The 26,184-nt window shown below is 38.0% G+C and overlaps 1 protein-coding gene across 1 annotated transcript in view; it reads right to left on the bottom strand.

Moving 5' to 3' along the window:
* LOC122796810 (ATP-dependent translocase ABCB1-like) overlaps positions 1 to 26,184 on the bottom strand; it is a 1,504,949-nt gene that overhangs the window by 1,106,913 nt on the left and 371,852 nt on the right. The window contains exon 8 of the mRNA XM_044065546.1: positions 17,110 to 17,281. Coding sequence (XP_043921481.1) covers positions 17,110 to 17,281 — 172 coding nt within the window. The remainder of the gene's footprint in view (positions 1 to 17,109; positions 17,282 to 26,184) is intronic.

Here is a 26,184-nt window from a genome sequence, read left to right as displayed (position 1 = left end):
TACTTACCAGCAAACACCTATCGAGTAGATGACTTTTGGGAAGAAATTAAGATGTCAATAAGCTAGGCATCAACTCCTTTATCACTAGGTGGGTTGCAAATTGGCTCACAGGTAGAACTCACAGTGCGGAAGTATCTGACTCCAAGACAGACTGCTAACCAGTCACGAGTGGAGTCCCACAGGGTTCGGTCCTGGGTCCTCTCCTGTTTGGTATCTACTTCTCTGAAGTCCAGGCCAACACAAGGGGACTCTGGCTGACAAAGTTCACAGACGATTGCAATCTGGGAGCTATTATTAACTCCCCAAGGGATGTTGACATCCTACAGAAAGGCCTCACTGACAGCAACGACTGGTGTAAGAACCATGGCCTTAAAGCTCAATGCCAAAAAATGTGTCGTCATCCCCTTTGGGAAAAACACGGTTCCCATGAATTACCACATCGATGGTAGTCCACTGAACACAGAAGGGGTTATAAGAGATCCAGGAACACAGGCTGACAGCAACCTCTCTTCTGACAACCACATTGCAACTGTGGTCAGAAAGTCCTTCTGTGTGGCACATCTCATTACTAAAGGTTTTGCATCCAGGAAGAAAGAGGTCATTGTCTGCCTCTACTCTTCCCTCATTAGGCCAATCATTGAGTACAATGCCCCATTTGGCATGTACCTAACTAAACACCTGCAATAGCTGGACAGGCCGCAAAAGTACCTCACAAAGAGAATTCTAGGCCTTAAACATTTGTCCTATATGGACAGACTCAAAAAACTCTAACTATTCTCTGTCTCATATCACCTACTTAGAGGTGATCTCTGCTTGACTTACAAAGCCATGTCTGACACAACTCTGTTAGAAATGCTACATCTAAAGAAATCCCAATCCCTCCACACCAAATGCTCCAGAGACATCAACCTCATTACCACAATCAACAGAACATGCTGGAGGAACAGATTCATAACCTAGAGACTGCCCATGCTATGGAATAGACTTCCCATACATGTCAAGCAGAGCACCTGACTTGCCCTCTTCAAGAGAAATCTTGATGAGTGGATGAGAAATATAAAATTAGTTAGGTAATGGGGGGTATTTGTGAATGAAATGAGTTGACTAGACTTGCTGTTTACTGTTGTAATTGTACTTTTGCAAGATTAATGTGTATTTGGCTAAAGTCAGCTGTCATACAAGCCTGTAACTACTGTTTCTGTGCAACAGAGTAAATTAATGGAATTATTGCAATTTTCATTTTAATCTTGGCAAGGTCAAAACAGATACTTTAGGTCAGCAATTGCATTTGTGGATGAAATGTTTGGTACTGTAGCCCTGGTGTAATTATTCTGGCTTTGCAGGACTAATGTGTATTTGCATGAAACAAGACAGAATGCAAACTCTACTTGCATGCATCAGTTCAATATAGTAATGAAAACATTAGTAATGCTGGCAAGGCCAAATCACCTACTTTAGGTACGCAATGGGTACAGGGGGCTGTTTGTAAGTGAATTGAGTAGTCCTACTATTTACAGTTATAATTCTGTTTCTGCAAGAGTGCTGTGCATTTGAGTGTAGTGAGATGGGGTGAGTACAAGCACTGACCTTTGGTTAATCTATATGTGAAACTAATAAAAAAGTCTTTCAGCTTTTCCTGGTTAGGGGTTGCCACAGCGGAACTCTGGCCTGCTAATGATTGGCAGTGGATTTTTATGGTGCTGAGTTGCCAGCCCAACTTCCAACCTTCAAAAAAGGCACACCCATTAACGCACGCACCTACCTGCATGTCTTTAATGTCACTCGACCAGGGGGAGGACATGCAGACTCCACACAGAAGGCGCTCCAGCCGAAAATCGAACAGGAGAACCTCTTGCTGTGAGGCAACAATGCTAACCACTGCTCCACTGCGGCCTCTATATATGTGAAACCAATACAGTAATGTAAATGTTGTTTTTTTTTGGGGGGGGGGGGTTGCATTCTGTGTTGAATACCTGAGAGAGATGTTACACCAAAGGGTGGCTATCACAGGTGTGAATCAAGTAAATACTATGCATTGTTGAAGTGCTATGTTTATACTACATTTGGGTGGCCGTGGTGGTGCAGCGGTTAGCGTTGCCACCTCACAACAAGAGGTTCTCTGGTTCGATCCTCAGCCGGAGTGCCTTCTGTGCAGAGTCTGCATGTTCTCCCTGTGGTCGCGTGGGTTTCCTCTGGGTGCTCCGGTTTCCTCCCACATCCCAAAGACATGCTGTAGGTGGACTGGACACTCTAAATTGGCCCTAGGTGTGAGTGTGTGCGTGTGTGTGTGTGTGTGTGTGTGTGTGTGTGTGTGTGTGTGTGTGTGTGTGTGTGCCTTCTGTGGAAGGTCAGGCACCAGGCTGGCAACCTGACACCGTAGAACTCCACTGCCAATCATGAGCAGGCAGGTGATCCAATGTGGCGACCCCTAACCAGGAAAAGCCGAAAGAAGAAGAAGAAGAAGACTGCAAAGTGTATTTTACCTGGGCTTAGCATCCTGACCCTGGACTGCTTTTGTGAAAGTTTTCTTTCAATGTACTTTATACTGTATCTGAGTCCTACCTCTCTGTTTAACACAAGCCTACCGTAGCATGTGCTGTAAATAATTTCAGTTTCTATTTGTAGCAAATCTGCCAGAGTTTGTAATGCAAATAATATTGCTTGTAAATATTTGCTTTTCATTTCATGTAAATTTCAGCATTGCTGCTGACAGGTTTCTGCTCGTTTTATACTACAGAAGTTGTATCTGTGTTGTACTGCTGTAGTTGTTCGTATTAAAGTCTGCAGTTAGATTCTCATTGTTTTGTAACTACTCTTCCACTCATTTAAATTGTTTTCAGTCTTCCTTTATATAAATTCTATTAAAAACATAATTTCAGATCATATTTATTACTGTACAACTTACTCTGTAAGAGCCCAGATCATCATGTCAGACCTTTTAAGACTAAAAATGAGGAAAGTTCCTCATAATGAGGTATACTTGAGATGTATTATACTGCAAATCTTCTAGCTAAAGATTATAGCAGTTGTTTCACATGTGTTTTGCTCCACATTTTCAGACGCAATGAGCCATTTTTCAACTTTTGGAAAAATGGGGGTTTGTAGCTATGAATGATTTTACTCAGCATAGTTTATAAATTCATACTACAGTATAAATTATTGTATGTATTTGTGGAAGATTTTTTTAATGCAACTAATATAAAATGTTATATTGCACTTTACAGTCTCTTTAAAATAAATAAATAAATACATAAATAAATAAGATATGTGGTGCATGATGGTGTTGTGAGCCAGAGCACAAACGGAAGCACATCCTTTTTAGAAGGAAGCTTGAATAAACTCCATAATGAAAGCTAGAAACACAGCCATAGTGTTGCTTAGAAAGCATTCTGACAGGTATCAGGCCATTATGGAAGGGGTGTGGGTTATGATGAGATTTACTTAACCATGCAAAGGTTTAGTCAGGACTGTCTAGCCAAAATAATGAGGTGTAATGATCAGATGTGGGTAGAACTCACCATAACCTTTGCCATGGACCATGAATTAATTTTTAAACTTTTTCTACAGTATTTAGTAGCTTATCAACTAGAACTGGAAGACAGAATAAATATAATTTACATATAAGCTCTAATTTATATTAGAACATCCACCAAATGACTGATAGAGCGACCAAGGCAGCATAAAAACTCTTTCTTAAAACATTTATTATAACATATAAGAGGTAAGCACTTTCGCATATAATGCTTCTTCAGACCTATAAAAACAGCAAATAGATACATCCATATATATATATATATATATATATATATATATATATATATACAATAATGGATTCAAAGTACCCAACAGTAAAACACAATCAATTAAGTCCAGTATTACTTAAAAACACAGTTCATCCTAGGATTTACCAACAGCACATAAAATATAAATAAAATAAAAAATAATAAAATAGAAAAATAAACTAATATAATAGCACATTCTATCAATAAACAAGAGATCTTACCAAAATAATACAAGGAACCTAAGTGAACAATTATTTGAGTATCCTACGTTTTTTTAAAAAGGCTTAATGGACGCTCGTTCATTGAGACCAAGACCTCTGTCAGCTCTTAGTATAATCATCCAGTTTGTCTCTCTAAATTCAGTACGATTACGTATGTCACCCATACGTATACTAGGAGTAATGGTATCAATAACTCTAAATGAGAACGGGTGCAACTCTCCATGTTCCATAACATGTTTAGAAAGGGCATTATTCACAATGCCCTCCTGATACAGTAAATGTGTTCCCTAATTTTTTCGCGTAGGGACCGATTAGTCTTCCCTACGTAAAATGAACTGCAGATGGTACACTGGGCAAGATATACCACATTAGAAGACTTACAATCCGCATTCACTTTAAAAGAGAAACTTCTATTTAAATCAGGGTTATCAAAGGTCTCCGACCTATTGATGAAACCACACAAATTACAGCCCCCACATGGTACAGTGATACCTATTCTAACAAAATCATTTTTCAAACTTCTATCACTACACAATATTCTCTTTAGATTCAGTTTATTCCTAAAAATAAATGAAGGACTAGGACCAACAATATCACCTAGCTCAGGATCTACTTGTAAAATTGACCAATGCTGTTTAAATATATCACAAATAGTTTGCTGATCTCTTGTAAAAAATAAAGGGATCCTAACAAACTCAACTACCACCTTGGGTCCATAATAAGGGGCGGCTGTCCCTTCTCTAAGTGTACTCAAATCAGACCAACTATCTAAGATCTCATTTATTTGATACCCTCGTGAAATTAACCTCTGTTGTAAGACCCCAATCTCAGACTGAAAGCCCTCAAACATGGGGTTAAGCCTCGAGACCCTTATGCCCTGTCCACGTATCAAATTATGAAAAACGTGATTAGGATGCATACTAGTTCTACTAAGTAAGGTATTCCTGGAACAGCTTTTACGATACACTCCCGTGTTGATTAAGGACCCTGAAAGTTTCTCAATAAAAAGCTCTAAAAACTCAATCCTCTCTCTCGAAGAGGTCATAGTAAATCTCAAACATCTACACAAATTATTAATCTGTTCAAAAAATACTTCTAATTCTCCAGAAGTACCATTCCAGCGGAGGAAATCGTCATCAACAAAACATTGATACAAGATAACATGGTTAATAAAAGCTTCTACTTTAAACAAAACTTCCTTCTCCCAATATGCCAGAAACATATTGGCGTAGCTATTGACACACGAAGTGCCCATAGTTACGCCATGCTTCTGAATAAAAAATGTATCTTTGAAAGTAAAAATATTATTTTCTAACACAATCTCCAAAAGAAAGCAAATTAAATCAACCTTAACTAAGTCATAACTACTGTATAACTTGAAATATTCCTGTATGTAGCCCAACCCAAGCTCATTAGGTATCATTGTGAATAATGACTGGATGTCCATCGTCACAAAAGTCACATTCTCTATATTATCAGTGACCTGGATACACTCATACAAATCTAAAAGAAATCGTTTAGAATCTTGTAAAACCGTCTTATTTAAACTTATTACCGGTCTCAGATGTTTATAAATATAGATAGAGGCTCTGTAATCCATCCACCACCAGAAACAATCGGGCGCATGGCAGGATTAAATAGATGCTTATGGACTTTAGGTAGTCCTTGAATGACAGGTATCAAAGGATCAGATACCGAAAGAAATTTAAAAGTTTCCTCTGAGATCAAACCGATCTCAAAAACTTCTTGCACCGACTGCTTAATTCTACTAATAATTCTATGAACTTCAGATATTCCTATCCTTTGATAAAAACTAACATCACTTAACATATCCTTCATACTATCATTATAATGTTCACTGTTCATAACAACAACTGAGCCCCCCTTGTCAGCAGGTCTAATACTAATATTCAAATTCTCCTTTAGGCTCTTCAAAGCCTGTCTTTCTTTAAAAGTGAGGTTAAATTTCTTCCCAGGTCTGGGATGTCCCAAGCAATCATTATAGTACTTATGTATACTATCTTCAGTTAACTTCAAATAAGCCTCTACAAGGGGATGATTAGATGGAACAAAAGTATTCAGTTGTCTAAATTCAAACATACAGGGGTGTACAATGTCAGTGTTGTCAGTCGGTGAATTATTACCATATTGGTAACGTAGCATCAAATTCCTACAGAACAACTTCAAGTCCAACACAGTATCAGTCAACTTGCTATTATCTGAAAGGATAAACGTTAAACCCTAACATAACGCATTACACTCATCTTGACTCAGAGAAAACAAGGAGATATTGATAATTAACGAGTCGATACTTTCCCCCAAATCTTTTTTAGGGACTGATTCGGGCATTGCTCCCCTGACAGCTTCCTTTTCTGGCACCCTCGACTCATGGTCCTGCTCCATCTCCCAAATTGTTCTGAATGAACCAGTAATGGAAAAGGAAGGTCACATGTGAGGGCGCCAGCAATGGGGGCCTCACCATGATTACTAACAGTATTCAACATAATTTTTGGTCTAACAGCCTTATCAAGATTAGGCTTGTTATTAATAACTACTTGTGGAAATAAATTCTGTCTAGATGTATTAATATCATTGCTCACATTCTTAACTGTAGGCATAACCTTATTACTACGACTACCACACGATTCATTTGAAGCATTCGAAAGTGATACAGAAGATATAAAAGGTTCAGGCAGTTCTTTAGAACCAGAGTCAATAATAGGAATAATATTCTCATCACACATTGCGATGGAGCCATTACAGACACCATTCCCTTCTTTGGTAAGTTCAATAAGAGTATTACTAGCAGGCGGAGAAACAGTCACTCTAGTGGCCACTTCACCATCTTTTCTTATGATCTTAGAGTTCACTCTAGGGGCGGCTGCATGTCCAGTCCGCAACCATACAAACACTTGTCCAGTTCTGAAATCATTAGAGTCTCTAATTATTTTGTTTTTTTTCTGCTGTAACAGTTTTCTTTCAAATACAGCCACCCTATCCAATACACTCTCCAAGATAGGGTTAAGCACATCACTGGAATATTTATCAAATAACAATTCTTGTTTCATTTTTAAATCTCGTCTCAGTTTATCCTCCTCTGGGCCAAATAATTCATTTAGTAAACGCATATACTTAGCGCTCACCTCTAAGTTCACCTGTTGCCACCTCGTCAACAATTCCAGAAACTGGGAACCTTGTGTGGGCATGTTCAAGACATGTAGGCCACGGGGAACAATATTCTTTTCTAAACAGTACTCAAAATGCTGCCTTTGCAATTGAAGCCTTTTCAGCTTCAGAAAATCACGCTCAACGGCTTCCATATGCTGCTGTAACTCCTCTCACTCTCGAGTCGCATTAATGACATCATTTGCAGCGACTTCATTAATGTCCGAGAGTAACAGCATCTCCCGGTCTCTCTCCAGATATTTAGAAAAACATTGCGATAAATTGAAAACAAGTCTGCCACTTCTGGCTGGATCATAATCCAATTCAATACATTCAGTGACTGACTCTGCCATGTTTCTATGGATAATAGCATGAATAAACCAGAAACAAAACACAAAAAAGTCAGCAATAACCCACAGAACAAACACTCAATCAAATATATAAAAAATAGAACATCCAACAAATGACTGATAGAGCGACCAAGGCAGCATAAAAACTCTTTCTTAAAACATTTATTATAACATATAAGAGGTAAGCGCTTTCGCATATAATGCTTCTTCAGACCTATAAAAACAGCAAATAGATACATCTATATATATATATATATATATATATATATATATATATATATACAATAATGGATTCAAAGCACCCAATAGTAAAACACAATCAATTAAGTCCAGTATTACTTAAAAACACAGTTCATCCTAGGATTTACCCACAGCACATAAAATACAAATAAAATAAAAAGTAATAAAATAGAGAAATAAACTAATATAACAGCACATTCTATCAATAAACAAGAGATCTTACCAAAAGAATACAATGAACCTAACTGAACAATTATTTGGGTATCCTACGTTTTTTTAAAAAAGGCTTAATGGACGCTCGTTCATTGAGACCAAGACCTCTGTCAGCTCTTAGTATAATCATCCAGTTTGTCTCTCTAAATTCAGTATGATTACGTATGTCACCCATACGTATACTAGGAGTAATGGTATCAATAACTCTAAATGAGAACGGGTGCAACTCTCCATGTTCCATAACATGTTTAGAAAGGGCATTATTCACAATGCCCTTCCTGATACAGTAAATGTGTTCCCTAATTCTTTCAAGTAGGGACCGATTAGTCTTCCCTACGTAAAATGAACTGCAGATGGTACACTGGGCAAGATATACCACATTAGAAGACTTACTATCCGCATTCACTTTAAAAGAGAAACTTCTGTTTAAATCAGGGTAATCAAAGGTCTCCGACCTATTGATGAAACCACAAAAATTACAGCCGCCACATGGCACAGTGTGTGAGAAACTTTCAGGGTCCTTAATCAACATGGGAGTGTATTGTAAAAGCTGTTCCAGGAATACCTTACTTAGTAGAACTAGTATGCATCCTAATCACATTTTTCGTAATTTGATACGTGGACAGGGCATAAGGGCCTCGAGACTTAACTCCACGTTTGAGGGCTTTCAGTCTGAGATTGGGGTCTTACAACAGAGGTTAATTTCACGAGGGTATCAAATAAATGAAATCTTAGATAGTTGGTCTGATTTGAGTGCACTTAGAGAAGGGACTGCCGCCCCTTATTATGGACCCAAGGTGGTGGTTGAGTTTGTTAGGATCCCTTTGTTTTTTATGAGAGATCAGCAAACTATTTCTGATATATTTAAACAGCATTGGTCAATTTTACAAGTAGATCCTGAGCTAGGTGATATTGTTGGTCCTAGTCCTATGTTTATTTTTAGGAATAAACTGAATCTAAAGAGACTATTGTGTAGTGATAGAAGTTTGAAAAGTGATTTTGTTAGAATAGATATCACTGTGCCATGTGGGGGCTGTAATTTTTGTGGTTTCATCAATAGGTCGGAGACCTTTGATAACCCTGATTTAAATAGAAGTTTCTCTTTTAAAGTGAATGCGGATTGTAAGTCTTCTAATGTGGTATATCTTGCCCAGTGTACCATCTGCAGTTCATTTTACGTAGGGAAGACTAATCGGTCCCTACTTGAAAGAATTAGGGAACACATTTACTGTATCAGGAAGGGCATTGTGAATAATGCCCTTTCTAAACATGTTATGGAACATGGAGAGTTGCACCCATTCTCATTTAGAGTTATTGATACCATTACTCCTAGTATACGTATGGGTGACATACATAATCATACTGAATTTAGAGAGACAAACTGGATGATTATACTAAGAGCTGACAGAGGTCTTGGTCTCAATGAACGAGCGTCCATTAAGCCTTTTTTAAAAAAACGTAGGATACCCAAATAATTCTTCAGTTAGGTTCATTGTATTCTTTTTTATTGATAGAATGTGCTGTTATATTAGTTTATTTCTCTATTTTATTATTTTTTATTTTATTTGTATTTTATGTGCTGTGGGTAAATCCTAGGATGAACTGTGTTTTTTAAGTAATACTGGACTTAATTGATTGTGTTTTACTATTGGGTGCTTTGAATCCATTATTGTATATATATATATATATATATATATATATATATATATACATATATATATTTATATATGGATGTATCTATTTGCTGTTTTTATAGGTCTGAAGAAGCATTATATGCGAAAGCGCTTACCTCTTATATGTTATAATAAATGTTTTAAGAAAGAGTTTTTATGCTGCTTTTGTCGCTTTATCAGTCATTTGTTGGATGTTCTATTTTTTATCTATTTGATCGAGCATTTGTTCTGTGGATTATTGCTGACTTTTTTGTGTCTAATTTATATTGTTTAAAACTCTCTGTTATAATTTATTTATTAACATTTGTTTGCCACGATATTAACCACAGTTTTCAACCTCTTAGCACAAGAAATCTGACTAAAGCCTTACAAATGTACAGCAAACAGCACAGCTTTGACTGGCTGGGAGAAAATATTGCATTAACTCTCATTCGCCGTGCAGTTTCGAGAGAGGGTCAGAGACTCTATCTACGTGTAACATTTTATACTTCTGTAACAGTCCTGTCGTATCTTTTCATTGGAGTCTTTTATCTAAAAATGTCGTACAGCAGTAACACTAACAAGAGGAAATGCAAATTCTTGGATCACATGAAAACAAAGTATCAATGCTTTGGTGAAGGAGACATGGAAAACAAAGCAAGGTGTTTGGTTTGTGGTTCTTATGTGTCCATTGCAAACAAGCATACCACTGATTTAGAATGATGTTAACAGCGAAAAACACTGAAACACGTTAAAGACGTCTGCTTCATTTGCAAAAAGCACGTCATTTTTTCAACCGAAATATTCAGCAGAATCTTTGAAGACACGTGCTGATGAAGCAACATTAGCGTTTCATACTGTCGCTCATCATCAGTCATATAAATCTATGGCTTGCACTGCTGGTCTAATACGTAGGCTGTTTGGTGACTTCGAAACTGCTAAAAATATTACATGTGCCACGACAAAAACAGAGGCAATTATAAACAATGTCATTGGTCCTCACACTTTTATGGAAGTAGTAAAGTCATTAAATGGCATTAACTACTTTGGAATTGCAACAGATGCAAGTAACCACGGTGTAGAGAAATTATTCCCAGTAATCATTCTCAGACTAGATTACTTGCACTGGACAACATCCCAAATGAAACGTCTGAAATGGTATGTAATTACTGCTGGAAACCCTTGAGAAATAGCCTGTCATTAAAATGTGTTGCGTTTGCAGGAGACAATGCAAACATGAACTCTGGGGGCACCAACAGGAAAGAAGGCAAGGATGTTTTTTCACAGTTGAAAATGAGACCTAAGAAGCCATTGGTGGGCCTTGGATGTCCAGCCCATATTTTTTACAACTGTATTGGACATAGTGCTGATTTAATGGCAGCTGATGTTGAAGCAATTGTGCTGAAGTTGTTCAACTATTTTTCTGCGTATACTGCTTGCATGGAGGCTCTAAAAGATTTCTGTGAATTCTTTGATGTTAACTATTAGCAGTTGCTATACCACAGCAAAACCAGATGGCTCAGTCTATTTCCAGCAATTGACAGGCTGTTGCAGTTATTCCCCATGCTGAAAGCATACTTTCAGAGCATAAATCAGCCACCGGTGCTGATAAAGAAATTTTTCAAGAACAGTTTTTCAGAAGTATATTTCTGGTTTTTGCATTTGCTGATGTCAGTATTTCAGGCAAAAATTGCAGCTATTGAAAGGGAAGAAATATCGGCATTGTAGGTCTGTAGCATCCTACAGTTGACAAAGCAAACTCTGCTAAGCAGACAGAGTGAAACTTTTATCTCTCTGAAAGTGAGAGAATTTCTGAAAAAACTGTGTGAAGACAGCCAAGATGAAAAATACAAGACATTAATGACAGAGGTTCAGTCCGTGTACCAAAGGTGCATTGATTATTTGGAAAAGTGGATGACACCCTTCGATGAATTTCAATGCTTTTGTTGGATGTTTTTAAATAAAGTGAAAGATGATCTGTTGCCATGCGTACAGTATATGAGCAAAAAGGGTATTACTGTAGACAATATACAGTTGTTTGACCAGTACTGCAAACTGAAATCATTTGTAGGACAGAAAGATGACTTGAGAGTCTTCTTCGTGAACAGTGGTGTTCATACTTTCAAAGTTGTGCAAATGAAGCCACTTATTCAGATCTGCTTAAAATATGAAAATTTTTCGTTTGCATTCCTGGGCACAATGCCAACGTTGAAAGAGCATTTTCCTTGATCAATGCACATCGGACAAAAGAAAGAAATAGACTGTCTGTTGACTCTGTCAGAGGACTTCATCTTACAAAGTACAATTTTAAGAAAGTTTATTGTGTGGAGTTCCACGCCTATGTTGCCGAGAATGATGAACTGCTGCGAAAAGTCGCCTCGTCTGAAAAATATGAAAACACATAGTTTTACTATAACTTTTAATTTTGATGACTCGTTTTGTGACCTGTCGAATTAGTTGTTTTAAATTTGTCATTGTAACACACAGTTCGATTGTACCTGTCCCTGCCATGGTTAGATGATGTGGTTGTCAACAAGTTCGGAAAGCACTGCAAATTCATACTATATCTTACATCAAGATCATTATTAGGCAGGCATATTTTTGTAGAACAGAAGGTGGTTTATTAACTGAAAGAACATCAGTTTTAAGTTTATGGAGTCCTTTTATTTTAATTGCTATATTTCAGGGCATGCGGAAGGAGCACTTTGGTTTAAATTAGTAAGACAAGGCTGTGAGAGCCTATGGCTGCAATATACTGTGGGGATTTGCATGTACTCTGGTATTAAACTTCTGTATGTATGAGCAGTAAACTTCTAGCAGTACCATTACATGAAGAAGAAGGCAACATGCCTTAACTCTTGAGTATTTTAAAGATGTGAACCTGTTCAGCAGCGGATTTGTTATATTTTCCATGAAACTATTCAGTGGTGAATTGGTTATTTTCTCCATCAACCTGTTCAGTAATAAATTGGTTATTTTGTCCTTGAAGCAAACTACCAGCTTAATGTAATTACACATTGAAATGTTATTGTACAGCAGTCCAGGTGCCCCCTGTGTCAGTAAGGAATTATTTGTAGTAGCACTATACTGTCTTTCATGAGCAAAACAGGAGGCATTCTCCTTTGTCCTCCTTTATCATGGCTTTGTTCTCCTTTATGATCTTTGGTGTCCTCCTTTGGGTTTGCAGGTATTTGGAAACCCTATTATCACTCACAGACAGGCAGTGAGAGGAGCTCTGAGCTCTGATAGACTGCCAGAGGAAGGGTACAGTGTACTACTACCCATACGCCAATAAGGTAGTGTGTTTGTTGAACATCACTATAATCTTCTCCCCAAACAACAAAACTGCATATAAGAACTGGTCTAAATGCACCTCTTTGAAGGCATGATTATGCATGAACTTGCTTTATCCTTTGAATACTTCACATGCTACCCTGGCAAGCAGTTATTATGCACCATTTATCACTGGCAGCACAATGAAATAGTAAAGTCTGAGACTGTCATTAAACAACAAAATAAAAGCAAGCCATCTTCTCCCCTGCCTGAAATGTTTAACAGAACCCCCTCACAAACTTACTGTTATTATAACAAAAAGGTATACAGCATCCTCTGGACTATGACATTTAGCAATCTCTGAAAGGTTCCTGGTTTTGATATAGTTTCGATAGGAAAGAAAAACAAAGAGATATAGCATTCTCCTCACTGACATATGTTTCACCATCCTGGTTTAAACTCATTACAGCCAAGTGCGCCTTCAGGCGTTTCTGCGGTTAACCCCTACTGATGACTCCAGGTGTCAAATATTGCTTATTCATATTTGCATTAATAGTTCCAAAACCATGCTACATTCAAGGTATTCGAAAATTTCATCTTAAAGCATACATGATGGCAAACACAATTGTATTGTGAAAATTATTTGTGTTGCAATAATTTTCATATTTCTCTAAATATATCAACATTCAGATAACATAGCCAGAACTGCATGGCCTCATATGAAAGCTCACAGCTGTAAGAATAAAATCCAGCTGGCAGGATGTGCCTTACTGAGATATCATAAGCTGTTTATACAACATTACAAAATTAATATTTACTGCTTTTTTGGCTTATAAAATCTAGTTTAATGTGTCAAACTGAATGAATGCCACCAATCTTCTTTCAGCTTTTCCCGGTTAGGGGTCGTCATAGCGGATCACCTGTCCGCTCATGATTGGCAGTGGAGTTTTATGGAGTTGAGTTGCCAGCCCAGTGCCCAACCTTCCACAGAAGGCACACACATGCATGCACTCACACCTAGGGTCAATTTAGAGTGTCCAATCCACCTACAGCATGTCTTTGGGATGTGGGAGGAAACCGGAGCACCTGGAGGAAACCAACATGACCACAGGGAGGAAATGCAAACTCCACACAGAAGGCACCCCAGCTGAGGATCGAACAGGAGAACCTCTTGCTGTGAGGTGGCAATGCTAACCGCTGCACCACCGTGGCCAATGCCACCAATGTAAAGACTAATTTATCCTGAAGAGTTTGTCATTTACAGTTTTCTAGTAACACTTACAGTTCCAGAGATACGAATATTTGAACTATAAGGTGATAACTTCATTTATTAAAGGCTTAAGCTACACCCACTGGGAGTTAAAGGTATACACTCAAAATAACTATACTGGAGCCTTTTAAAAGATTCCCAGTTTTATTATAATCTATATATGAAAAAGAAAAACAAGAGTATAAATTTACCAGTAAAATTAATGTGCAACCACAGTAGTCCATTGAGAGTTTCCTGCCTTTTCTTTCATCACATATCTGTTTCTAAATACTGGAAATGGTTATGGGTACTTCTTTTCCACTGCTTAATAAATCACACAGGCCTCTGGAGTGATAAGCCCTGTGATCTGTTCCTGTACCATCGGTGAACTTCAGTTTTGCCAGGCATGAAATTCTTATAAATCTTGTAAATGAAATCAGTGGTCCCCAGTGGAAAAAAAAAAACTAGAAGTAAGCAGGTACATTTCCTTGACTTTCAGATATTTGCTCATGCACAAACTTTGCCCTCTTCCTTCCTTCCTGTATCCACACTGAAATCCTGCTCTGCTAACGCTCACTGACTTCCACACCTCAGAGTTTGGCCTTACTTGAACAACAAAAACAGCACTTTTTCTCATAGCGCAAAGTTGGTGAAATAATCTAATCTATGTCAGAGTTGTCTATTTGCACCCGATGCAAAAACAGAGTACATTCATTCAAATATAAACTTCAGAACCTGAAAGGCCAGTTCACTCCATTAACTGCTGCACCATAAATGCAGCTGGATCCTTTTCTGCAAGCTTCTCTGGAATGCACAAGAACCTTGGGTATATATTTTTTCACCTGACCTGATGCTCAATGCTTGAAGCATTTCAAGTCTGATCACTTGCTTCTGTAATATGAGTGTGGGACTACTTAACATCCTGCTACAGGTCAGAAATAGCATCCAGGTGTGTGAATGGTGCTGCTTCCATCCTTTTAGCTCTCTCCTCAGTTCTTGATACAATGTCATCCAACTTATACCCAATTCTGTCCCGCTTCAACAAAATTAATTCTATTACAGAGGTTCATCGTTCACTCATGAATTCCTTTTACAGGTCCAGCAATCCACCACAATGTATACTTTGCTAAACTGGCATCTTTTTTTTTTTATAATTTTCTGCTTCCTTTGTAGCAGCTTCAACTCACACACATTACCAAAGTATTGCACCATCAGCTACAAGAACTAAATAGAGGAGTTCCCAATGCATTTCTGCATGAAAATAACAATAAATAAGCCACAGATGAGGGCAACCACATGCCTTTGCTGTCATGTCACTTAGGGTCCACCACTACTGTTGCTTATGTTGTCACTTAGCCATTATCGGAAGTCTTTTGAAACATTGTATTTACTAATCTCTGTAATATTTCTCTGTAATGACTTCAACAAATCTCTAAATAATTAATTCAGTCTAATGCTATATCTGAATTGTGAATTAAGCGTGTGCATCTTGACTCTGGGGCTGAACGTGAAAATGGTCCACAAGGAGCAGTGTGCTACCCCAGTTAACACGTGAAAATAAAGTCAATAAAAATAACATTTTATAAATCAAAAGCCTAAAGCAAAAAGTTCTTTGAGCCAAACATGTGTGTGAACCCACTTCAAGAAGGGCTACCACTCAAAATCCTTGTTAAAATAAAAATACACTTAAATACAGCTACTAATTGTTCTCATAAAGAAATAAATAAAATGATTCAGGTTCCCTGTATCCACTGTCCACCTGATTATGCAAACATGCTCAGATGCAAGGGCACGAATTGCCTTTGCATTCTGTCACATTCACATGAGCATATATTACTATCCATAAGCTCCCATTAATGCACAATGTAGTTTTAAACTCTGGATCACCTATGAGAAGTATGAAAGTGAGTTCCCAAGGGGACAGGGCCACAAAATTCCTATTATCACATCATACAGGCCCATCTGTTGTGGGCTAAACACCCAAAGTGAAGCACGTGGTCACAGAAGTGCAATAAATTAAAATACAAGAGCCAACCCCTCTGTTCCCCCTGATGTGGGTAACATGCCTCCCTCCCAACTTACATATATTAACGCTGAAACAGCCATACCTTGGAAAAAAGGGATATTCTGAGAAATAGCCATCTTGACCTTTAGTATATGCAAGTCCATTTTTTTTTGGACATTCAGTCTGTATGCTTCAGGACTTGCTCTAGTAGGTTATCAAAAGGGCCGGTGTGAATTTCCTACATGTCTAATATTTGAATTTATTGAAACACTTAACAGTCTTACAGAGCATAGTTTTACACTGAAAAATCAGTAAGTAAGAAATGAAGTTTCTGTTTGGACATGAAAAGAAATCTTGTTATCAAGGCATGCACAGTTTCCTCCATTATCTGTTATGCAAAAAACAAAACAGAAGAACAAATTTCCAAAATGAAATAAGATGAGATACATTATAATTAACAGCATCAGTCCGAGTTTCCTGTAGCATACTACAACATCAAAGTTTGAGATACTGCAGCTTTCAATTATATGCAAACAGAACACAACCGACTAATGGATACTGTGACTTGGAAATGTTAGTGACTTGTTCTGACCACTCAACCTCCAAATTATTTTTGTTGAATCTTGTTTTGTAGGAAGCAAATGAATGAATATGGTAGAATAAAAATAAGGATAAACAGCACACAAAAATTATGCGCGTCATCATGTCTGTCTTGCTTTGAAATGTTAAAGGTTTACAGTCTTATACTAGTAAATTTACTTTATTACGCTGATTGTTATCAAGACTCTAAACAATACCATGTTTGATATCTACCACTCTTTTCTTCATTAATATAATTAAAGTTTCTAAGCAAATTTGCACATCCAGGGGCATGCTCAACTTCTTTATTTAATATAATTACAGGTGCTAGTGACTGTTAATTATGATAACAGTAAATATGAAACTAAAGTTATACTTACAATTAGTGCATTTCCAATTGTATAGCCAGATTCAAGAATCAGTGTGGTTGAGTACCAGAATCCTAACCCATAAACTGCATATATAACAAAATATAAAAACCCGAATGATAATTGGCTGGTAACAGATTTCTTGATACCAATTCGTTTTGCTTCCCCTAGATTACTGTGGTATCTGGGAAATGAATACAAAATAATAGTTAGACGCAAGTAATTTTTTTTCAGTGAGAGGTAAAACTGCATGTACAAAAAACTCATTTCATTTAACTTTTATCTGTCCTGAAACTTGAAAACGATGGCACAGCCTTTTTATATATAGCCATGTTAAAACAAAACAGCCCTATAAATAATAACAAGCACATGTGAAAGCATATCAAACTGCAAGTGACCTATAACAAAAACCTACCTCTGACAAATACTTTTTGACAATCATTTATAACTTGATATATGGATTCTGGTTGGAATGTTGGCAAGCTAACAGCAGTTTCTCTAAGCTCTGTTATTTTATTTATTTTCTGACAGGAAATATATTTCTGAGTTATCTTATTTGATATTTTTTGACTAAGTACTAATATTTTGGATTGTCTCAAAGGATAACAACAACAAATTTGATTAATATACAACAATTTTCCTGTCAAAAACTTGCTCTGAAGATTTCTCACTGAGAATCAGTATGAGTCACTCAAAACAGAATTCACAGGAAGCATTAGAAAAAAGGACTTTCAAACTGTTCTAATATTCAATAACTTTCATTGAAAATGGATAAAATAGATAACAAGATTGATAGCTTCAAAGAAAAATGTCCAGACAAATGGAAGCAAATACAGGACTCTCTTAACCAACAAAAAATGCAAATATCAGGAATAGAGCAATCCTTAAATGATATAGAAGGGAGATTATCAGAGGAAGAAAACAATACTGAGTTTCTTTTAGGACAAAACACATTGCTATTGGAAAAAATAGATGACCTGGAAAACAGATCCAAGAGAAATAATATTCACATTTTTGGTTTACCTAGGAAATGGAAATATAACTACATTTCTAACAACTTAGCTTCCTAAGGTTCTTGATTAACCAAAAGCAATGTCCTATGGAATTGAAAGATCACATAGGCCCTTGTCAACCTCATCTTCAAGCACAAGTAATTCAGCAACAATAGTAAGATTTTTTTCTTCACAGAACAAGGAACTAATTTTAAAAACTGCATGGACTAAATCACCAATCAAACTAGGAAGCAAAACTATAATATTTGACAATGATTACTCAAGTACTGTTACGGCTAAAAGAAAAAAAATATATCTTCCATTGATTGAAGAGCTCAAAAATAAAACAAACAAACAAAAAAAAAAAAAACAAATCAAGGTACATCTTTTTTTCCCAGCTAGACTCAAGATATTCCTTACTGATGACACCAAAATGTTTGATGACTTAGACAAGGCAATAAAAAAACAAAACTGATCAAGTGGAAGATATGGAATGGAATAATAACAATACTCTGAAAAGACAGTTAGATGGAAACAACCGGAAAACTACTACAAGTAAAAAGAAATTAAAAGAAAAATTACTTTTTTATTTTTTCTCTTCTCTGCAAAATCATAAAGTAAATTCTGAATCATTGTCAGGTAAATAGTTTGCTAATATTCAACAAAGATTCATACTGACACAACTATAGTACAAACAGGGTCCTTGTTGTCTCAATGCAAGGGACACATTAGCAACTCTCAATAACATGTTAATAGATGTAACTAATAATAAATAGTTTGATTTTAGATCATAATAGTAAAATAGACAGCTTTACTTGTGAAGAAGTCTTCTTTTCGATATATATAGATGTATTTTTCATTATTGCTCCTTAATACTCTCTTACACATTTTCTTTAATTTCCTTCATGAATATATTGTAATAAGTAATGGATTTTGCATACTTAATGTATTCAGGCTTCATCTTTTATTACGTGATGGTTAGTGATGGGGCCTGCAGAAGGAACTGCTTATTTTTCTGTACATCTTTACAAATGCTTCTCGTCTTATGAGATTGATAGAAATAGGGAGTGTTAGTGTGTCTGAACTGTATTTGCAGGTTCTGTTGTTATTCAGTTATCTGGCATTGTATGGGCACTGTTCAGCTTGCAGATGTGTGTCTGAGTTGTGCAGACTTTTCCTTGGTGTGTTTTTTGTAAACAAATGGTTTTGGGATGGTGTGATGGTTTTAGCTTATGTCCTGTGTGAGCGTTATGTGAGTTTGTGGATGTTTGCTGGCTTTTTTCCTTCATCCCAGTTGGGGCGCTGTACTGCATAGTTATTCTTGCAGGCTTTATCTCTGAATGGAGGAGAAGAGGATTTGGGCTATGGTTGTTTGGTGAGAGCGGGTGATAGGGAACTGGGATGTGTAGGGTGGAGAATGCAGTTCCTGATCAGTGTATATGTTATGAGGCTAACTCCTGACTCTTTTATACATATTTATAGGTTCATAGGTTCATAGGTGTGTACTAGGCTAAAGGCCCTGGAGCCTTTAAAAGCCTAGCCCATAGGATTTACCTGGCATCGTGCCACCCAACTTCAGTTACAAGTGCCTCTTTCGAGTAGAGCCACTGGAGTGATCCCCGGGATGAATTTTCTATTTCCCATCCACTCATCAAGATTTCTCTTGAAGAGGGCCAGTGAGGTGCTCTGTTTGACATGTATGGGAAGTCTATTTCATAGCATTGGCAGTCTCTGGGTTATGAACCTGTCCCTCCAGCATGTTCTGCTGATTGTGGTAATGAGGTTGAAGTCTCTGGAGTGTGTGGTGCAGAAGGATTGGGATTTCTTTAGATGTAGCATTTCTAACAGAGCTGCATCAGACATGGCTTTGTAAGTCAAGCACAAGTTGCCTCTAAGTAGGCGATATGAGACAGAGAATAGATGGAGTTTATTGAGTCTGTCCATATAGGACAAGTGTTTAAGGCCTAGAATCCTCTTTGTGAGGTACTTCTGCAGCCTCTCCACCTGTTGCAGGTGTCTAGTGAGGTAGCCAAATAGGGCATTATACTCAATGATTGGCCTAATGAGGGCAGTGTACAGGGAGACAGTGACCTCTTTCTTACTGGATGCAAAACCCTTAGTAATGAGATGTGCCACATAGAATGGCTTTCTGACCACAGTGGCAATGTGGTGGTCAAAAGAAAGGCTGCTGTTAACCTGAGTTCCTAGATCTCTTATAACGCCTTCTGTGTTCAGTGGACTACCATCAATGTGGTAATTCAAGGGAACCGGGTTTTTCCCAAGGGGGATGATGACACATTTTTTGGCACTGAGCTTAAGGCCATGGTTTTGGCACTAGTTGTTGGTCTCATTGAGGCCTTTCTGTAGGATGTCAACATCACTTTGGGAGTTAATAATAGTTCCCAATGTGCGATCGTCCCTTTGTGTTGGCCTGGATTTCAGAGAAGTAGATACCAAACAGGAGAGGACCCAGGAACGAACCCTGTGGGACTCCACTCATGACTGGTCGACAGTCTGACTTAGAGTCAACTACTTTCACACTGTGGGTTCTATCTGTGAGCCAGTTTGCAACCCACTAGTAATATAGGGGTTGATGCCTAGCTTAGTGAGTTTTTCTATGATTCCTGTGTGGGGAATGGTATCAAAGGCCTTGGCCAGATCAAGGTAGGCTGTATAAACCACCTTGCCTTCATCCACAGCTCTGGTGACTGACTCAAAGAAGTCAACCAAGTTGAGCAGGCATGCTCTACCCTTCACAAAGCTAAACTGTGTAGGATCCAGAGTTTGGAGATTCCCTATATCCTTCTTTATTAGGTCCGTGATGATGCGTTCCATAGCTTTGCATATCAGACTCGTCAGGCTAATGGGGCAACACTTCCCGGGGTCTGTAGTTGCTCCTCCCTTGTGGAGAGGGATGACTGTAGCAGTGCGCAATTCAGTAGGGACAAAGCCTGAGGTGAGGCTGTGTTTGAACAGGGCACACAGGTGAGGTGCCAGTTCACTCCACAGAAGCTGTATTCTTGGACATGGACAGTGCTGTTTTAACCTGTGCAGCAGTAATACTGGGTGCTTGGCAATCTACTGGTATTGTGATTGGTCCTTTGTGGGGGGGGGGTAATGTTGGCACTGAATCTGTCAGCCAGTATATTGGCAATATCTGTTGGCTCGGTATAGGAGGTACCATTGTTCAGTAGCTCAGAGCAAATCTGGGTATTGCCGTGAAGATTCTTTACATAACTATAGAAGGCCTTGTGGTTGTCTTTATTATTTGCTGCAATTCTGTTTTCATAGCTAGCTTTAGAGGATTTGATGAGGGATCTCAACCTTTTGTTGAGGCTGATAAGGGAGTTTTTCCAGTGCTGGGACTTCACTTTATTCCACATCAGTTTACTCCTTCTGTTGTAGAGTTTGTTTATGGCAAGGGACCACCAGATTGGCTTCCTTTTTTTGGAGGAGAGCATCTTGATCCTATTGGGTATGATGAGATCCATGCATATGTTTACGTGTTCGTACAGTGCATTGATGTATGATTCGGCGGTCATGCAACTATTCTCCATTTGCATGGGTGCCGTAAAGTTAGCCCCCTCTGTTTTTAGGAGCCCAAAGTTAGCTTTGGAGAAGTTTTTCATGGTGTTTACCTTTGTGGGGGGTGGGGGGGTGGGAGGGATGTGGATTTCCAAGGTGATTACTTTGTGGTCGGATCTAACCAGGGAGGATTTGACTACTGGTGTAGAGCAATGTTCGCCCATGTTAGTAATGACCAGGTCAATGATGTTGCTACCTCTAGTGGGGGTAAAAATGAGCTGGTCCAGGGCATTGGAATTAATGAATTCCAGAAAGTATTGGTACATGAGTAGTTTTCTCAGTTAATGGAGGGGTAGCTGAAGTCACCCAGTATGAGAGTTTTACGTTGGACCCTAACATTCTCCAGGGTGCTTAGGAATGTGGAGTGTGAGTCTTGGGACATGGTTGGGGACCTACAGCAGGCTATGACCTGAATCGCTGTCTTACCAGATGTTAGCTGCACCTGAAGTTTCTCAGATGTGTTATGTTGGGCTACCAGCCTGGAGGTGTGCACATCCGTTATGAATATGGAAACACAACCACCTTTGGAGCTTTGATCCAAGTTTTGGGGCCAAAAGGTATAAAATAAGTAACAGCCTGGTAGTGCAGGGGTGCTTTCTGCTGCCTTGAACCATATCTCTGTTATGGCACAAATGTCAATGTTCTCCATTTTAAGGAGTGCTTTGAGCCAGTGAATTTTGAGATTTAGACTTCTAGCGTTGAGCAGCATGACCCTCAGATTGCATTTGTTTGTAGCTGCTATGGTGGTAATTTGGTCTTAGGAACACCACCTAAAAAAGGCACTACAGGAGTGGCAAGAGCCTTGGCCAGTATTCGGAAGCCCAGGGGTGACAGATGCAGGTCATCGCTGGCAAAGCATCGAGGTCTGTCAATCATGTCATCCCAGGCAGACAGATACTGGATCCCCTTAGAATGACACCAGAACTTTTTTTTTTTTCTGCTTGTACTGTGGTATAATTCAGTATCATGGTAGGATGCTGCTCAGGGCTAGGGCCATACCCGCCAGGGCTTCATAATCCTAGAGCTCCTCCATGTCTCTTTTCATGTAGTCCAAGGAGGTATGTCTTAGGTCATTTACACCCACATGTACAATGACAGAGTCATATTTGTGCCTGTTGTTGAGGGACCTGAGTGCGTGCATTATGTGGCAGATCCTGGCACCTGACAGGCAGCTGACTATTACTTTATTCTTATTCAACTTAGTGAGTGGGACATCAGTGTGCCTCACTACTGAGTCACCTATGACTAGTGTGTTGGGCATGCTGTTTTGCCTTAGGGGCTTTGGTTGAGTGGCACACTGTTTAGGAGAGTTATGTGTCTCGTGATTAGTGTTGTGTTGTGGTAGTCAAGTGCATTTCTGCCTTGGAGGTCTCTGCTGTTTGGGTAGATTTTTATTGAGAGCCTCAGCGAAGGTGGGTGTGTGGTTTGTGTTTTTATGTGAAGACAGTGCTGGTGTGTGTTCTGGAGGGCAAGTGTTCTGGTGTGGTGCAAGTGTTGACCTTCTCCTCTTGACCAGCTATTCCGGTCTTGGCTGGAGAGTGTGTGGCTTCCAATCTGGATATATAAGTGCATCTCTCGCAAATCTGAGTGTTAAGAGGTAAGACAAAAGGGTTGTCAGTGTACATGAGACAGTTGCTACATTGCCTCAGGATGCCCAAGTTCACCAGGTTAATAGGAGAAAGCACAGGGAACTGACTTTTAGACATGCCTGGAGGGGTGGGCATTAATAATAAGTACTGGAGCTGTTTCCTTGTAGAACGTTTAGTGCTGGTAGCACATTTGTGTGTTACAATAATTGCTACAAGAAGTCTGGTAGAGTGCTAAACTAATAAGCTAGTAAAAGTGCAGGAGAGAAGAGAACTAGCAGATCTAAGGGAAAAATTGAAGAGCAGACTTTGGCACTGCTCAGAAACTTACAAACAGTCCTGGATACAGCAAATCTGTATCTGGACCAGACTAGTTACAGGAAAGGTGGGAAACAAGCACAGATGTGGGCTTTTAAACCAGAAAGTTGAAAGAGGTAGAAAAAACTACCCAAACAGTCAATAAGCTACAATTTCTGGGCCAGAAACCACTCCTCTTGTGGTAGATAGGCTACCCAGTGCTTACTACTCCCACTGATAAGCTAGAAGGTTTCCCTCTAACACAGAAAGGCTTGGGGGCTCAGAAGCTTACAAACAGTCCTGGATACAGCAAATCTGTGTCTAGACTAGACTAGTAACAGGAAAAGCAGTAAGCAAGTCAAAGGCGGGCTTTTAAACCATAAAGTTGAAAGAGATGGAAAAACTGCCCAAACAGCCAATAAACTACAATTTCTGGGCCAGAAACCACTCCTCTTGTGGTAGATAGGCTACCTAGTGCTTTCCACTCTCACTGATAAGCTAGAAGGCTTTCCTCCAACACAGAAAGGCTTAGGGGGCACAGAAGCTTACCAATAGTTACAGGAAAGGCGGAAAACAAGCACAAACTGGGGCTTTAGTTCTATCACTGGGGAAAGGTTATTATTCTTTCTCTGTATACCTTTCTTGGGTGGTAAAACTGATGCTCGTGCACTTACCTTGCACAGTTTTTATCTTTTTGTGGAAACGGATTTCCGCTCATGTCTCGAGATGTAATTCATGGTGTCAACTTGGCAATCAGCTAAGAAGTGCATTTGAACATATGCGACACTACTGATAGGTGTCACATTCTTTAAACAGCAAAGGTCATACTATGCAGTGTCGTAAATGAATGAGAAGATGGTCGTAGTTCAGTTTGCTCTAGTTGAAGTTCCTGGACTTAAAAGCAGGTCATTTATGTTGTGATTGGGACACCTGATGAATGAAACAACTGACTTATTTAGACTGAATTGGATCCGTTTTTTTTAATAGGAGCAGTTCAGTTGTTGTTTTCAATGTGGCAGTGCATACCGTGTACGTGCATTGTTGTGCTTATTTAGGTAATGGTTTACATACAGATTACTATAGTGTGCTTTACATATATAATTACTTATTTGTAGAAATGGGAATATTTTAATGATATACTTCTTTAAGCTCTAGGTGCTGTCACTGTTTGAAGGTTTAAATAACTTTAAAGTACATTCTCCTATTGCTTCTTTTTGCATACACTTTTTGCATATTCAGGACAAGACTAAGTCCCTTTCATGCACTTCAAAATATGTATATTTTCCTAAATGGAGTTATATGGAGGATCAGATTTACAATTATTTTTACTGGGGTGAGTGTGATGAACTCCTGATGCCTGGTGTTATGTGATACATAGCCATAGCATTTTGTTAGAAAAGTATAACAACATTTTTATTATGTTAATAATTTTATTCATAAGATATATAGTGGTCAAGAGACAAGTGATCTTGCTATATTTTTCAAAAAAGCAGATTATTAATTTGGTTTGTGTTATTCTGTTCACCTGTAATGTTTTTACCACAGAATAAATGAGACTTGTCTGATCTCTTTGATCAATAAAAGGAGTAGCATTGTATGGTTACAATAAATAAAAAAACAGAACTGTTTGAAAACAGAATGCAAATATTTTGTGTTTTTATGTCTATTTCATGTAGCTTGATGCACTGCATTTTATACACCAAACACTTACTGATATTTGTTCCACTCCTTATTGCAGATATAATTTATATAGATGTTTATTATACTTATTTCTTTTTCTGGAATTTTTCAGTGATTTCTTTGAGGCAACTCCTGGGAGGTTTTATACCGAAGTGCTAGAGAATAAAATACTTTTGACTCTAAGCCAGTGGTCTTTATTTTCTTATTGTTACTAGTTGTATGGAATCATTTATATAGATATTTATTGTACTCATTTCCTTTTTTGGAAATTTTCAGGGATTTCTTTGTGGACTGCTGCATTGTTAGCAGTAATTCTTTCTTGGATATCCTTATCCACATAGTGTTTTATGTTTATTAAGATAGAGTTGAAACTTGATGCAAGATTTATATACATTGTTGTTATGCCAACCTGTAAGTCAAGCCCAAATAAATGCATTACCTATCTATATTATTAGTGTTATGTGATCATGAGCCAATTTACATCCCTTTTTAAAATAATCCCACATATAATAAGAATAATAAAAATGCTGCTGGCATTAGAAGTTTAATATATTTGTATATATTGAAACTGTAAATTCTTTCTTTTAAATTTAATATTTAGGTTAGTGAAGTGATGTTATCTTGCTCTGAGCATTAATTATTCTTAAAATATTCTAAACAACAGGCTGAAGGTTCTCTAGGCCTTCTTCTTTTTCTTGATTCTAGTAGAGCAGAGGTTCAGTTTGGATAGATTTTCTATTTAAACCAGGAGTTTTAGAGTCCATGGTGCAAAGAAACATGGAAAGAATTGTTTGTTTAAGTTTTAATGTAATATTTTGTTCTTTTTTATTGGTGTCTACTAATTTTAAGAATGTTAGAGAATTTAACTAATAGCACAGTTAGCTTAATAATACTTATTTCTGGACAATATAAGAATTGTAGTGGTTTTGCTAGATTAATACTTTTAA

This window comes from Protopterus annectens, chromosome 3.part0 (assembly GCF_019279795.1).
Source record: "Protopterus annectens isolate FY-2018-M chromosome 3.part0, PAN1.0, whole genome shotgun sequence".
NCBI lineage: Eukaryota > Metazoa > Chordata > Ceratodontiformes > Protopteridae > Protopterus > Protopterus annectens.
Note: the sequence above shows the minus strand (reverse complement) of the source record. Positions and strands in the feature narration are given on the sequence as shown.